Source organism: Vanessa cardui, chromosome 1 (assembly GCF_905220365.1).
Source record: "Vanessa cardui chromosome 1, ilVanCard2.1, whole genome shotgun sequence".
Taxonomy (NCBI): Eukaryota; Metazoa; Arthropoda; class Insecta; order Lepidoptera; family Nymphalidae; genus Vanessa; species Vanessa cardui.
The window spans coordinates 4,818,774-4,834,104 of record NC_061123.1 but is presented as its reverse complement, the minus strand read 5'-3'; the positions used below and the strand labels follow the sequence as shown (position 1 = coordinate 4,834,104).

Sequence of the window (15,331 nt, the reverse complement as noted above, 5' to 3'; positions counted from 1 at the left end):
TTTCCGCTTCGTAGCTTCGTATTAAGGATACAAATTAGTATGGTATAAAAAAGTCCCCTAATGTCTTTCTATGTTTCTACATTATGCAATGTTGTATTTTTTCACATAATTTAATTAATATGAATGTGTTATGTGCAATGCGAATGTGTTATTTAGGTAATTAATAAAGTGAACAGTGCGAAAATAATAATATTTGATATTTCGTTTTCCACCTATCTTTTTTTATTATCATTATATATAATAGTATAAAACAAAGTCGCTTACCGCTATCTGTCCCTATTTATGCTTAGATCATTAAAATTGCGGAACGGATTTTGATGCGGTTATTTTTTAATAGATAGAGTGATTCAAGAGGAAGATTTTTTTATATATTATATGGAGAATATAGTAAAGATACACTGATATTGGAAGTTTCAGATGCGATGTCGAAAATAAACACATTAGGTGCGCTTACATTGCAAACGCCGACTGAACCTGATCTATTACTATTATATTGCACCTGTGCGAAACCGTGGCGGGTCGCTAGCAACATATAAAAAATATCATGTATATATAGAGTTTTATAGCTCTTAGTTATAAATCATATGAAATAAATTACTATAAAATCATACTTAAAAAAATGTAGATACATTTAAAATGTATTCTTACAGTGTTGACGTTTTATGATTAAGTTAAATAACTCTCTCTTTTAATCGTTAAACAATCTGTTTCAAAATTATGCAATAATTTTTCAATACGAAAGGGATATAGTCCAGTAAAGTAACAGTTTTAGACTAAGTCCATCGGGCCGGATTTAGGGAAGGGCTTCCGGGGCTACTGCCCTGGGCCCTCCACATAAGTGGGGGCCACAAAAGTTTTCAGTGAGTTAACAAATACCGAGATATAGTCAAATTATAATAATCTTACTTCTTAATATTTTAAAAGTTACCGATACCAGTCAAGAAATACTTACTGATTCAAATTAATAAAACATTAAGCTAATCCATTAATCCATGATATAATTATTAGGATCTCCACGCTCCTGTTGGTCTAGGGCCTCCACTGCTTTGTGGCCCCAGGGCCTCCAGACCTTTAAATCCGACTCTGAGTCCATCCCTAAATACGGATATAGTGGGTTCATTCGACCACGATGTCTTGGTTTACCTCATTTTATAATCGTTTAATGTATCTGAATATTCCATGAAATCTTGAAATTGAGTTTAAATGAAACCCAACTGATTAAGTTGTAAAGTGCGCTAACAATTGGTGTCAGTGGAAATAAAATTTAATTAATCTCATTCGGTTAAATTATTAAAACGAATATAAGTATAAGATTTTCTTAATTTAATGCATTAAATGAAAACATAATATAAACAGTTGAAAGCATCATATTTTGACTAGTAAAGTCAACTGTTATTGCAACTAATTTTATTATTTTAGATAATAATGTACTTTGCTGTGTAACTTAATGATGAGTTTTTTGATTCTGTGCATACTTTTTCTTTACAGATATTTTTTTCTTTTCTTTTGTTTACCTATTATATATTTTAAAATTAAACTTTCATTGAGCATTGTGTGACTGATTATTGATGTATAATTTTATAACAGTTATGCTATTTTTGTGAGTGTATTATACACATAATTTTGTGTAAATTAACAAATAAATAAAATATATCTTTAACATCAGCAATTAAGTTGCATTGTAAAAAGAAAAAAAATTATTGGAGCTAGAATTTTATTTAAGTTATTTTTATAAGAATTTCAAACTGCAGCGGCAATTATAAGTCGTATTTCGGACCTATTCGTTTTTTTTACATATTTCTCGAAAACAGCTTGACCTATTAAGAACATTTACACATTTTTAATATTCCAAAAAGCTTTTATTGCAGGTACTACTTTTCTTCCGTGGCTTCACCTGCGTGTTGGTAGGTTGTAGGTTTAAAAATGGCAAGCCTTTTTCCTTCCTTGATGGTCGATCCAATATAAAAATACCAAATATCATGAAATTCCGTTCAGTTGAAATCGAAACAGACAGACAGAACTACTTATGCATTTATCATATTGTTATAGATTTAACAGTAGGAAAAGCCTTATTTTGATATTAATTATCAAAAGATTTTACAGATATTCAGCCATATGTAAAATTTATTTTATGGAAGTTTATGCCTCTGGGTTATTTTCGTCTTTGTCTCAAGATGAGACTAGCTTGAGCTTGAGTGATCCAGTGTAGTGTGCAGACAAAATAGACGTAAAAGATTTTATGTTTGGCGCAGCATTGACGGTGTATAAGATGGCTCATGTTTCTTTAATTCTCAAATTCATTGCAAATGTCATTGTAACTACATATAGGTAGTCTACGTTGACCACTCACCATCAGTCCATTTTCCTGTTTACTTTTTTAAATAAGACAAATTCGAAATTCAAAAATTCGAAATTTGAAATGTACATAACGTTTATATCCAAATAAATAACAGTCTTCGAAATTATTAAATACATTTTTAAATTTACATACAACAATAAAATACACAATAATCGCTGTTAGTTATTTCTAAGCACTCGAACGTGGAGTAATAAAAGATATCTATATGATTATTATCAATTATTTTATATTTATAGCGGTAATAACAGTTTCATTGATATTTGTTTGTGCATTATGAATAGGACCTATAGAAACTGAAAGTAGGTATAATTAAATATATAAATTAAATCTGTCTGATTGCGTTGAAATAATAAAAACATAACAACGGTTAACGCACATAATGTATTTCTCTTTACTACAATTACAATAAATTATATATCTTATAATTAAATATGAATCTTTACATATTTACAAATGCTGATCTAACACAAGTATCACAGTTTAATAAAAATTATATTAATAATACTTTTTTTATCTATTAATAAGGGAATATAATTGTTTTAATAATAATAATAAAATGACTCTTTTCTTCGTTATTTTTCAAATTGATTTTGCAGATATTTATCCTGAAAAAGAAAAAAATATATTTATACTTTTTGTCATGGTCACTTTTATTCTAAAATAATTAGAATAATAAAGTTTGTCTACGAATTCTATCCCTTGAACTTTGAACTATATTTTTAACTCTTGGCATCTGTCACGTAAGTGTTTATTTTGTATCTGTGTAATTAAGTTTACTAACAGACAATGATGAATAAAACATACTTTGATGTACCATACTATAATACAGATGTAGGTTATCTATGCTTAATACATTAAGGCTGACTGATCTACAATTGGGTTGGTTTGCTAATCATGTATAGCAAAAATCATCTATTACAGAATAATTGGATTTAATTGTACATTTAACATTATCAATCTTTCTACAGATTATATATTTTTTTAAACTGACTCATTATTTTTTACATGATATAACGTGGCGGCAAATGCCCGGAACATTCATATAAGACATTAAACTTGATTAATTTGTGATTTTATATGAAAAGTGTTGCGAGCATTCTTAATTTACTTTTATGCATCTGTATAGAAATGAATAAAAAAAAATTTGAATATTGATCAGTATCTATTTAAGTATTTAATATATGCAACTAACATTTGGAAAGTATTTATGAGAAATTAATTATTAAGATTTTTTTCGAATTTCCAATTTTTTTATAGTGTTTAGAAAATTACAACAGTGCTATTATTAGTACTGAAAAAAGCAGCTAAGTTAATTTCACCTAATTTTAATTTTTAATTCAAATATTAATTTCACATTTTTAATGACATAATAATATTGTTATATTTATTTTAAACGACATTGTTCAACTTTTCATGAATACAATTTGTATTGCAGAAATCTTTTAAGTAATAACTGTTAGCGTGTCTTAACTCTTCAAGAAGAATTATGGTAAGGGTAAGGTAAAATATGAGTATAAAAATGTTTTTTTCTTACCTTAATTAGGTCCACATTTTCACAGCTTTGAATAATATATTGCTGTAAAATTCTGAATTCCCACCGATGCTACTAACATTTACTAATGCACTAACACAGTATGATTAAGGCTTAATATAATTTGCCTTTATAGTTCCTTATAACTAAACCTCACTTCTCTTTCATAGCCACGATCTACCTGTTAACAAAGAAATTACATTTTATTTATTTATTTATAGTGACGTAATACACAATATTTAAATAATAACTCAGTCTAATTTTATTTGAAGTCATATTATTATGCTGAATTTCTTAAAATAAAGTAATAAGATATTTGAATAGTATTATTTTTTAAATTGATAAATTTATTAGCGTTTTGTATTAAGGAGAATATTGAAACTTCTTGAAAATTACTATGCAGAAATATTATAATGTTCCAACGTCATTTGCAGTGTTCCAATTTCGAATAAATGCCAATTGAAAATTTTAAATGGAATTTGCTGTTATACATATTTTGCTTGGAACGGAAGAAATTATGAAAATATTGTCGGCAGCATTACAATCAGTCTGGTGCTTACGTTGGCTCTGACGTTTTGAATTATATTAGGTACTATCATCTAAATTTTAGGTAAGGTAAGGCAAAGGTAATTTCTAGATGCGATTTAATTTTTTTTTGTTGTAGATTATTTATAAGTCCTTAAAATTAAAAAAAAACAGCCACTTGGCTTTATTTATTGTACGATTACGTAAGCTTTATTTGGAAACCTTCAATTAATTTTACACTGCCTCTATATTATATTATTAAAGTATTAACAATTACTATATCATATTATAAGACTTTAGAGAAGAGATTATATTATAATTTAAGACATGTCTGGATTGAATGATTATCTCAGATAATGTTACCCAAATGTGTGTATCTGCTCCATTGTAAGTCATAATAAATCCCAATGAGACTTCTTAGCACAAGAGATTGTTTTGTTCTTTGTTGCTATTTAATCTCAGGGTAATCGATAGGTTTTTTTATATGTATATATACAACATATAAATATACACAATAAGTGTGTATCAAAGTAATGTTGCAGTCATAATGTCGTATGATGACTTGTCTGTGTTTTTGTAGTGTATTTGGATGAATGAGTTACATTGAATCCGACAGGAGGCGCTACATTTGGAAATTAAAAAATACTCTCACTTGAACCTATCGCATAATTTGATATTATTTATAAAGTGAAACGTTTGAAAATAATTTAAATAATATTATATCGAGTAAATCACGCGTAACAGTTGTAGAGATGAAATGATTGTTCATTCAAGAAATAATTGAAGAGGTTCGAATAAGAATTCTTTTACACGGTAAATTAAGATATAAATTCCTCATATTAAAAAAATAGAAAGAATTATTTATATATATAAGTATAAGGAAGATCACAACAAGATTTCATAAAGAAAAAAAACGCCGAACCCTACCCTGGAACTTACCGAATAGGATAAGGAAAATTGTATGGTACGACAAAGTCAGATGTAGCATCGGCAAATTTAATAAAACCGATTACTGACGATTTATGCAACCAATAGAAATAGCTCCCTGTCGCGCCATTCGATTCTATTCGTCGCTATAGATTCTCGGGTCAGCTCAAGCCGAGCATGTGCATGTAAATCGACGTCAGATTGACGTCGAATTATATTAATTAGGTCAATTAATATTACAAGTTATTACCTTTCTTTATTTTGTTATGTAAAGAACTTATTCACATAAGAAATAAACAAGGATAATTTGGGAAATCTTACTTAATTCGGGTGTGATCGGTTTTACGAATTTGCCGATGCTACGTCTAAGTTGTGTCGTACAATACACTGAACGAGAGTGAAATATTCAATCGTTTGAGTCAAGAAATGTATATTACGTAAGTAGATGTAATAAGTCGTGTAATCAAATTAAAACTCGCTAGTCAAAATATTCTGCTTCAAACATTTACAAGGAAAATAATTAGTCATTTGTGTCTTTAAATTTAGTTATTATGTAAAATTTATACTGTAAAGCAAATAAGAATGATTTACACTTTTGTTTTTATACAAACGTACCTAAAGTTTTCTTGCGGATAATGATACAAAAAACGTAGAGGTCAATTATTGCTTTAATTCGGATTACGTAGGTTACGTAATCCGAATTAAAGCAATAATTTTCGCGTGCCTAAAACTAACTATGATTTTTAATAATGGGGTTACAAGGGCACAAAAAAATTGAACTAGATATTTAAATAGCTGTCAGTTGATTCTATTTAATTTCAACAATCGTGTATCGGATGAAAATCTGTTAGACCTTTGTATATCATTAAATAATATAAAACAAAGTCGCTTACCGCTGTCTGTCCCTATGTATGCTTAGATCTTAAAAATTACGCAACGGATTTGGATGCGGTTTATTTTTAAATAGATAGAGTGTTTCGAGAGGAAGGTTTGTATAATACATGAACAAAATATTTAGCAAACAGTGATAATTTTAGAAGTCTCTAATGTAACGTGGTAGATAAACAAACTCTGTAGTGTATTTAGGACCAGTACTGCACCCGTGTGTAGCCGGGGCGGGTCGCTAGTATGTCCTTTAGTATACCTACTATCTCGTAATAAAGTACTATCGTGGAATAAAATGCGAAAATGAAATGTCAAAATGAGTGAAGGCTATCTAAATGCCCCACTGTTGGTGTATTTAGACGTTATTACTATTCTCTTACTGTACAGAATGATACCAAATATAATTTTAGTATTGATGTCAAAATATCTCTTTTAATACTTTTTATTATTATTATTAATACAGATTGTTAAATTTGAACACTTTGTTTTCTAAGTAACTATCAAACAATGAGGAAGAAGAGTTTATTTATTTCATAATATTGCCAATTTTATGTACAAGACACAAGTACACTGAGCTCACGTCTGAACGTTAGGAATCATCTACCTACTAGCTATTATAGAAGGAAGGCGATTCCCAAACGCAGATGCCGAAATAACCCTTCGTTTTGCAGAAAATTAATATAGCAGTTTTTTTTTACTCTAAATTTATTTTTCATAGTACCTATTTGGTTTTTGAAGTCTTATTGTCGATTTGAGTCTAACGAACAACCTGGAACTTTGCGGTAAAGATGAAATAAATAGGACCAATGAGCAGTTTTTATTCCATCAGATTTGGCTTTTTCTGATTTTTTTTGTAACTCGATAACTAGGTATGGTAGTCATATGGTATTTACTTACTTTGCTTATGTCTTTCGTGCACAAGAGTTAGTACTAAGTTATAATTATTTCGTTTAATATTTTGAACGCAGCTAATTCGTTACAGATAAGCTTTTATGTTGTACTAGCTGTTAGTCCGCAGCTTTGCTGCCGTAGAGAATGCAAATTAACTTAAAATATTACATTGATGATGATGATGATGAAAGAGGTCTTACTTCTTTGTTTCCAACACTTTTTTTCCAATTAAAATCTATATATATACATAGCCTATGTTCTTTCTCCGGCTCTAGACTATTTGTGTACCAAATTTCATTTAAATCAGACCAGTGGTTTTAGCGTGAAAGCGAGACAGGCAGAATTACTTTTGCATTTATAATATTAGTATGGATTATATATTTCAACTGGATTTGGTCATTGGAGATTCAATAGGTAAATATTTAAGAAATTTTTGTAATATATTTTTAATATATTCTTACCGTTCATGAATTGAGCGTGTAATGTGAAAATTGACTGGTATCTCTCCAAGTCCAAAGGGGAGGCAGGCAAGATTGTTGTAGACCGGCTAGAAGTTCGGCGTGATATCGCTGCGCTGCCAGCAAATACGGCGTTGGAGGTAATGGCATTGGGCAATGCGGTTGCTGCACCATAGGAGGCGAAGGAGAGGACCGCCGGGGCTCAGGTTCCAGCAATGCATCTATTGTGAATGCTCGACGAGGTCTCGGCACGGTCGGTAGCAATGCTGCCGTGTCTGGTGCCTCCGTTGGCTCTGGGCTGAGTCTTGGACACAGATTAATATTCGGTGCGAACATTCCACCCGACATTCCTCCTGGATTAGAGTTCGCCTGGCGTGCTAAGAAAGCTCTGTTAAAAGTCGCTAGCGCCGCTAATTCTGCATTCAAACTATCCTTTTCACCTTTGTGCAGCTTAAATCGCTTTCGGCGACGTAGAAGTGAACCATTTTCGAACATGTCAAATGCCTGCGGGTGAAGCGTCCAGTAGGCGCCCTTGCCGGGTCTATCTGGGCGGCGGGGTACTTTCACGAAGCAGTCGTTAAACGAAAGGTTATGTCGCAGGGAATTCTGCCAGCGCTGAGTATTCCGTCTATAGTAAGGGAATCGATCGGTGATAAACCTATATATTTCTGATAGCGGCAGCATCCGCTCCGGCGAGCTCCAAATAGCCATCGCAGTGAGGGCGATATAAGAAAAAGGTGGTTTCTGATCGCCGTAGGACTCGCGCGTCGGCCTCGGCATCGCTTAGCACTTTTCCAATTCGAAATGTTTCGTTTGTCACGTCGGTAATGATATTTCAGGCAAGTAAGCAACACGTCTCTCACTGGTTAATATAAGATAAGGACTGGGCGAAAGAGCGAGAGTGCGTGCGCCAGGCGGGCGGGGCCGCGTCGCGAGGCCCGCCCTGCGCCGACTGCACCAATCGCTAGTCGTTCAGTTTGTTTGTTGTTTTTGTCGGCTCTGGACCCGTTACAGAAGAATTTAAATTGTTATCACGTTTACATTATACAAAATTTATTCGACATCGACACTTGAGCTTGTTACGAAATTGCAATGATTAAAGAAGTTGGTGCTTATTGATGTGAGAGCTGGAAATAATGATTGGAGATGAACTTTATTAATAGATGTGGGCAGAGCTTTATTTCTCATCGACAACAATTTCTTCAGAGTAAATTTCAAAATTGTAATAACTTCGTGATTAATTTAGATAACGATAATAAAAATATTATTTATTAAAAATAAGAATCATAATAAAATTTAAAGTATGTGAAAACGTAAAGTATTTAATTTTATTTGAAAAATAATTGTACCTAATTACCTAGGCATAGGTTGTATTATGACTAAAAAGTAAAGTATAATTTAATGATTTTGGTACACTTGATATATTTTGCAACTTTAACAATTAGGTAGGTACTATATTTCAGGTAGTGGCGGATATCTTAATTTACCTTAATTTGAAATTTTAAAGGATATTCTTTATAATATTAATTGGCTAATAAGCAAATGGCTCAACCGATGGTAAGTGATCTCCTCTGCTCCATAGGCTTTCGCACCGCAAAAATATAGTATAATACGTGGATACAAGATATAATGACCCTTGTGTCTATCGTACCTTTTAAACCAGTACAAAATAGTCCGATCTTGTTGCTTGGTATAAGAATATATAGTGGGTAGTACATATACAGAAGATCTTGCACAAAGCCGTACTACCAAGAGAAGTAAAGTATCGATAGAATTCAATGAACGTTAGCCTTTAAAATAAAAAGACTAAGGGACAATGGCATAAAATAAACGGTTTTGTGATACATTTGTTTGTGATCTATTTTACTACGGTTACAGGATGTTCATATGATAGTGTGATATTCTTGTGTTGCCATAACGATGTAGGTATTTAGTAATATTTGAATTTATTATGTTACTTTAATTTGCCAGTCAGAAGTAAAAGCTATACGCGAGGGCTACACAAATACGGGTCAGCACTATCTGACTAGTCTAGGATTAATTTTCTAAACACAATATTAAAAAAAAAGTCAAATTGTATTGAGTAATATGAACCCAAAAATGTAAGTTTATGTTCTTTACTGGAGACAAGAAAATTAAAATTTGAATGAAAAAATATATTTTTTAATCAATTTTTATTGTTTTTTGCCCCGAGCCTACCAATTTAGTAATTTTGGTACCTCTTTTTTTAATTTTGACGTGGGACATACCTATAGTGTATGGTAATGAGTTGGTCACTCTCCTTAGAGAACGGAAACTCTCGCTCGTGACTGAAATCCTAGCTAGATACCAATGCGAGATGGGAATGCAATACTTTTCTTCAAATCTCTTCAATTCATTTATGCCATAGCTTAGTATGCCTAGGTTTCGCAAATTCACAGTGACTATCATAGATTAATAAAGCTCTCGACCAAAGGCAACGCATCAGTTCGCTGTCAAATGTTGCTTATTTGGCCTTTTTCCTGTTATGGATCGAAAAGAGCATGGATAGGAAGGCACATAATCTTAAAGCAATATTATGCACTTTAAAACTACATTCTTCTAATATACCTTTTTTATATATCGGTCGGATTGGATTGGAGAGGTTTGATAACTTTTAATAAGAACTGGATCTTACTCAGAAAATACCAATGTGAGTGGGAATGCACTATTTATTTTCTAATTTCTTTAATTTGTTTATGCCATAGCTCAATAATTGCCATAGCTGGGTAAATGATCTCTTCCCTTTTGAGGATAAGGGTTTTAGAGATTATAGCATAAGGTACGCTGGTTTAACGCAGCTTGCCGTATACTTATATAGCAGAATATAATTCGTCACAGACAGTTTTCCTCACGATGTAAACACTTTATGTAGTATCGACTGTATGTTTATGTCTTTTAATTTCAATCGCCTCGCTCTCTAAATTGCTCGATTGGTTTTTATCTGTCTACTGATTTTGCGTCATTTATTATTTATGTATAAATACAAATACAGAATTGCGTATATGTTTATTTTTATAATTATTTATCCAATAATATGTAATGACTATTATGGCAATTTGAAAATAAGCTATAAACTATTGAGTAACGAATATTTACAAGTCTACGAAATGTTTTTAAAACTTTTAAAAAAGGATGCCTGGGGTCTGTTAAACCGTTTACTTGTTGCTAAAAGTTTAAATTATTCCTCACATAGGTATATCCAATGGTGGACACCGTTTCTAATAAAAAGAACCACCATATACCACCATATATATTAACATTGTTATATAACCATAAGAATGCCTTCATGTAAATGTCGTGAGGGAGTTTCGTGTTCCAATGATTTTCCAAAACTAATGTAGAACGTCGATTGATGCACATGTACTATATATAAAGGTATTTATTTATAAGGACATTAAATTTACAATATTTTTTTGTTTTATATATAGATAGGTAAATGGGAGAACTCACAAATAGGCCACTTGATGATAAGTGGTAACTACTGCCCATGGCCACTAGTACTGTAAGAAATATAAATACTTTTGTCATATTTCCAAAACAACATCAACCTTGGGAGTTAATATGTCATGTTAATTCTGTGTGTAACACTGGCTCACTAATCTTTCAAATCAGAACACAACAATATTGAGTACTGCTCTTTGGCGGTAGCTTATTTAATGAGTGGGCGGTACTTACCAATGCAACAAATTCCCAATTGTCACATCAATAGATTAAATTTAAAGTAGGCGAAAGTGCGAGGCGCTGGTCTTTATTTTCTATATATACATATTTATGTCTTCTTTTTTAATAATAAATATATATAACCATATACTTAACCAGCATTAGGCGTCCGCTTAATATTAGTGCAAAATTAGTTTTGTTAAAATAACGTCGCCAGCAGAATACAAATATTATATTAAGGAAGTAGGGTACATTATTCAATTGTATACTTGTTTTAAACTACGTTATGTACTTGTAATTTATTCAATATAAATGAACTGCGATAACGCAGTCGAATATAAAAATTTACAGTCCGGAAACCATAAGTTTAAGATTACTGACAAAATTATGTAGGTACTAGATACGAGTTTGTAATGAGTTTATATGAAATATAACGATTCTTTAATGAAAATGTATAGGTATATGAATAGTTATTTTTTTATTTGATTTTTAAAATATATAATTTTTCAAGTAATATTAAAACACTTGTCTGCTTCATTTATATGATTTTAGATTTGTTTTCTTATAGATATTAATGACATTTTAAGTATGTGGTGCATTATCTGTTATAAATAGGATTAATATAATAGGATTTGTGCAAGCCCATTTCGATATTCTTTCAATCCATTATGTTCGGGTTCAAAGGGGGATTGTGTATCTAAAAACACATGGGAGCTAACATGTTCATGTGCCTTATTTGCATTTGCAATTCGCTTCGTGGTTAGCCTTTAAGAAAAAACATCGACGTTACAGAGGAAGATTCGTGGTGGATTAGCCATGTAAGATGGGGGTGGTTTTAAGATGTGGATGGTGGTTTTGACTTATGAACACATATACGACATACGTAGGTATACGAAGTAAAGGCATATTTATGTACAATATTATGAATGTTATCGTATGATTATTTAGCTGTTGGAGTTAACGTATTTACTTTCCCAAAATGTATTATAATAACTTCAATAACCATATAATCTTTACGTTGATTTGTTTATTTAGTAGCTTTGATAGGTTCACTAAAAGAGTCAGGGCGTCACAGTAGCATGCGAAAGCTATCGGGTCGTATCTAGGGTAACGCTGGTTTTTTAGTGGATATTCCAGTGTACCTGGGTGCACTCGGCGTCTAGGCCATAGGGGAGTCCCACACTCCCCACTTTCATCACGTGGGGGAAACGCTTATCACGTTTTTCCAGCAAGAAAAAAGGTACACTAGAAAAACCTGTTTCACAGGTTTCTTAATATAATTTACTAATTATTATTACGATTTTTGAATATCACATAAAATAAAATTTAAGTGTTCTAAAACTAGAATTCTAACACATTTAAAATAAATCTAGATCAACCCAATTCTCTGTTTTTTTTTTTAATTTTATACGAATCAAAATGGCAGAATGATATATGTCCCTTGTTAAATTCGGAGTGCGAATCATTCACGTTAAATAGAAAGGGAAGTGACTTGTTCGCATCAAATGGCGCGTGTCACAAACGCCCCCGTGCCGCAAGTAACGACTCCAACTCTATGGAGGCAGAAACGATAATTCATTCCCAACAATAAATGTTTGACTGTCTATGATTTTTCGCAGATTTTTATAACCGTATTTGTCATAAAGGGGGAATAATTGTGATTTATTTGTGTTAGGTTACAACTACTTTACTTTGTGATAGAGCTTTGTGGAATAGTGGGTAGGTGCAACTAACACATAAAAAAATTTAGTCAAACAGGAGTAGGTACTCAGTAGTTGCGTGTTTCGGCTTGAATCCAGTGCTAGTGAGCCAGTGTACAGGTGCAGAGACATAAGTTAATTTCCAAGGTTGCTGGTCGCGTTGGCAGTTCAAAGAATAGTTACTGTTCATTACAGCGCTATTACCTATAAGTGGTGTTGACCACTCCCGCCTTCCTGTATCATAAAAAAGCTATGTTAATGAAATATTATGGGTATATTGGTGTAAATTGCAACGGCAAGCATTTAAGATACGCAAAACGCAAGAAATATTCACGAACAGAAGTATAAAAACAATCTAACTAATTGACAATTGAACTCAAAGCAAACATCACTATATTTCGACTAAGTACATTGAAAAGTACAATATGCTGTCATCAGATATCATCTTTCACTCTTTATGAAGATCATTGTTTTCTTTATTTTCCATCGAAAAATTTAATGAAATAAATAACGTATTTATACAATTTCAATATTTTTATTAAGGAAATATATTAACCATCGGAAAGCATTTCACTGGAATTTGAAAATTTTACATAATAAAAAAGTCGATTGTATAATTTTTCTATTTGATATTTATGGGTCGGTTAGTCGTAGCATTGACATGTACCTTAGTGGGTATCTAGTAGCAACGGTCTAACACAGCCGTGAGGTTATTGACCGAGCCGGCGTAAATTGATATATTAAATTTAATATCGATACAGGAGCGTCACATATTACGTTGCCTTGTAATTTCCAAAATCAAAGTAACTCCCTCACCGAGATTATTTGCAGCAAAGTACACGCAGGCCAAGGCGTATAGTGACAACGAAGTAAAAATATAGAAAAAATATAAATAACATAATGTGACATGATTTTATAACATTTCTTATACACAAATACTGGAAGAAATATTTTATAAACTATAACTAGCGACCCACCCTGGCTTCGCACGGGTACTTGATATATTTCGTTACATTAAGACCAATTTACATAAAATCATTATAAATTGTAGCCTTTGTGTTATTCTGATATATAACCTATATTGCTGTAAAATTTTATCAAAATCAGTTAAATGGTTATTTTCGTGAAAGAGTCACAAATATACATACATTTATTCTCACAAACTTTTGTATTCATAACATTAGTAGGACTAGTAAGATTATTAGGATGATTATTATGTGAAAATGATAAACCATTTTTTCATAGATTTCGACTGCTGAGTCGTTTTAATCATTATTTCAATATATGGAAATTTCGCTGTATGAATATCACATACTTAAATTTGTAAACTTTTAAATTGTAGAAGTAATGATAAAAATGTTTTTATAGTTCGTGCGTATTGAAATAACGATTAAAACGGCACAGCAGTCGAAATATATGAAAAAAAAAATACATAGCGCCTTTTGCAGGAACAGGGACGATATATATCTTAATTAATATACATGTATCTATATTTTAATGAATAACCATTTTTTTATTTTTCTACTTTAATCTTTAAGTTGTATTGTAATAGCCGTTTTATTAACTTCTACAGTTTATTTATTTTGATCAATATTGAATACTGTGCGATAACTAAATTAAATTATATATCAAAATCAAAATAAACTTTATTCAAGTAGGCTTTACAAGCACTTTTGAATCGTCATTTTACAATTAAGTGAAGCTACCACCGGTTCGGAAAGTAGATTCTACCGAGAAGAACCGGCAAGAAACTCAGTAGTTACTCTTTTTTAACATTTAAAAAACAAAAAGTCATGTTAATTGAATACAATTATTTAAATTAATATATCCTGCTTGGAAGTCAACAAGTATTAACTTCACGCTTTTTTATCATCTATAAAATCTTGTATCGAATAATATGCTTTTTCTACCAATGTATTTTTACAAACGATTTGAATTTACTAAACGGCAAAGTTAAAAATGTCTGCGTAATTTTATTATAGAAACGGATACCTTGCCCCAAGAAGGATTTATTGACTTTGCGGAGTCGGAAACTTGGCGTTATAAGCTTATCCTTACTCCTAGTGCACATACAATGATTATCACTGATTTTATCAAAGTGATCAATGTTACTGTGAATATACATAATATTGTTGTAAATATATTGCGACGCAACAGTGAGTATTCCCACTTTGTTAAAAACATCCCGAAGAGAGTCTCTAGCTCTAAGATTATAAATAAACCGGATTACTCTCTTTTGTAAAATAAAGACAGAATCAATATCTGCAACGTTACACCAAAGTAATATGCCACATGACATAATACTGTGAAAATAACCAAAATAAACTAAACGAGCGGTATCAATATCAGTTAGTTGTCTAACTTTTCTAACCGC

General features: G+C 31.5%; 1 protein-coding gene across 1 annotated transcript; it reads right to left on the bottom strand.

Moving 5' to 3' along the window:
- Positions 1 to 2,815: 2,815 nt before the first annotated feature.
- On the bottom strand, positions 2,816 to 8,439 carry LOC124532204 (fork head domain-containing protein FD4-like). The gene is made up of 3 exons (XM_047106959.1): positions 7,580 to 8,439; positions 3,894 to 4,071; positions 2,816 to 2,964 (listed from the first exon to the last, which is right to left on the bottom strand). Exon 1 carries the CDS (start codon positions 8,354 to 8,356, stop codon positions 7,583 to 7,585), a length of 774 nt encoding a protein of 257 aa, XP_046962915.1. The 5' UTR covers positions 8,357 to 8,439; the 3' UTR covers positions 2,816 to 2,964; positions 3,894 to 4,071; positions 7,580 to 7,582.
- Between the last annotated feature and the right edge of the window lie 6,892 nt (positions 8,440 to 15,331).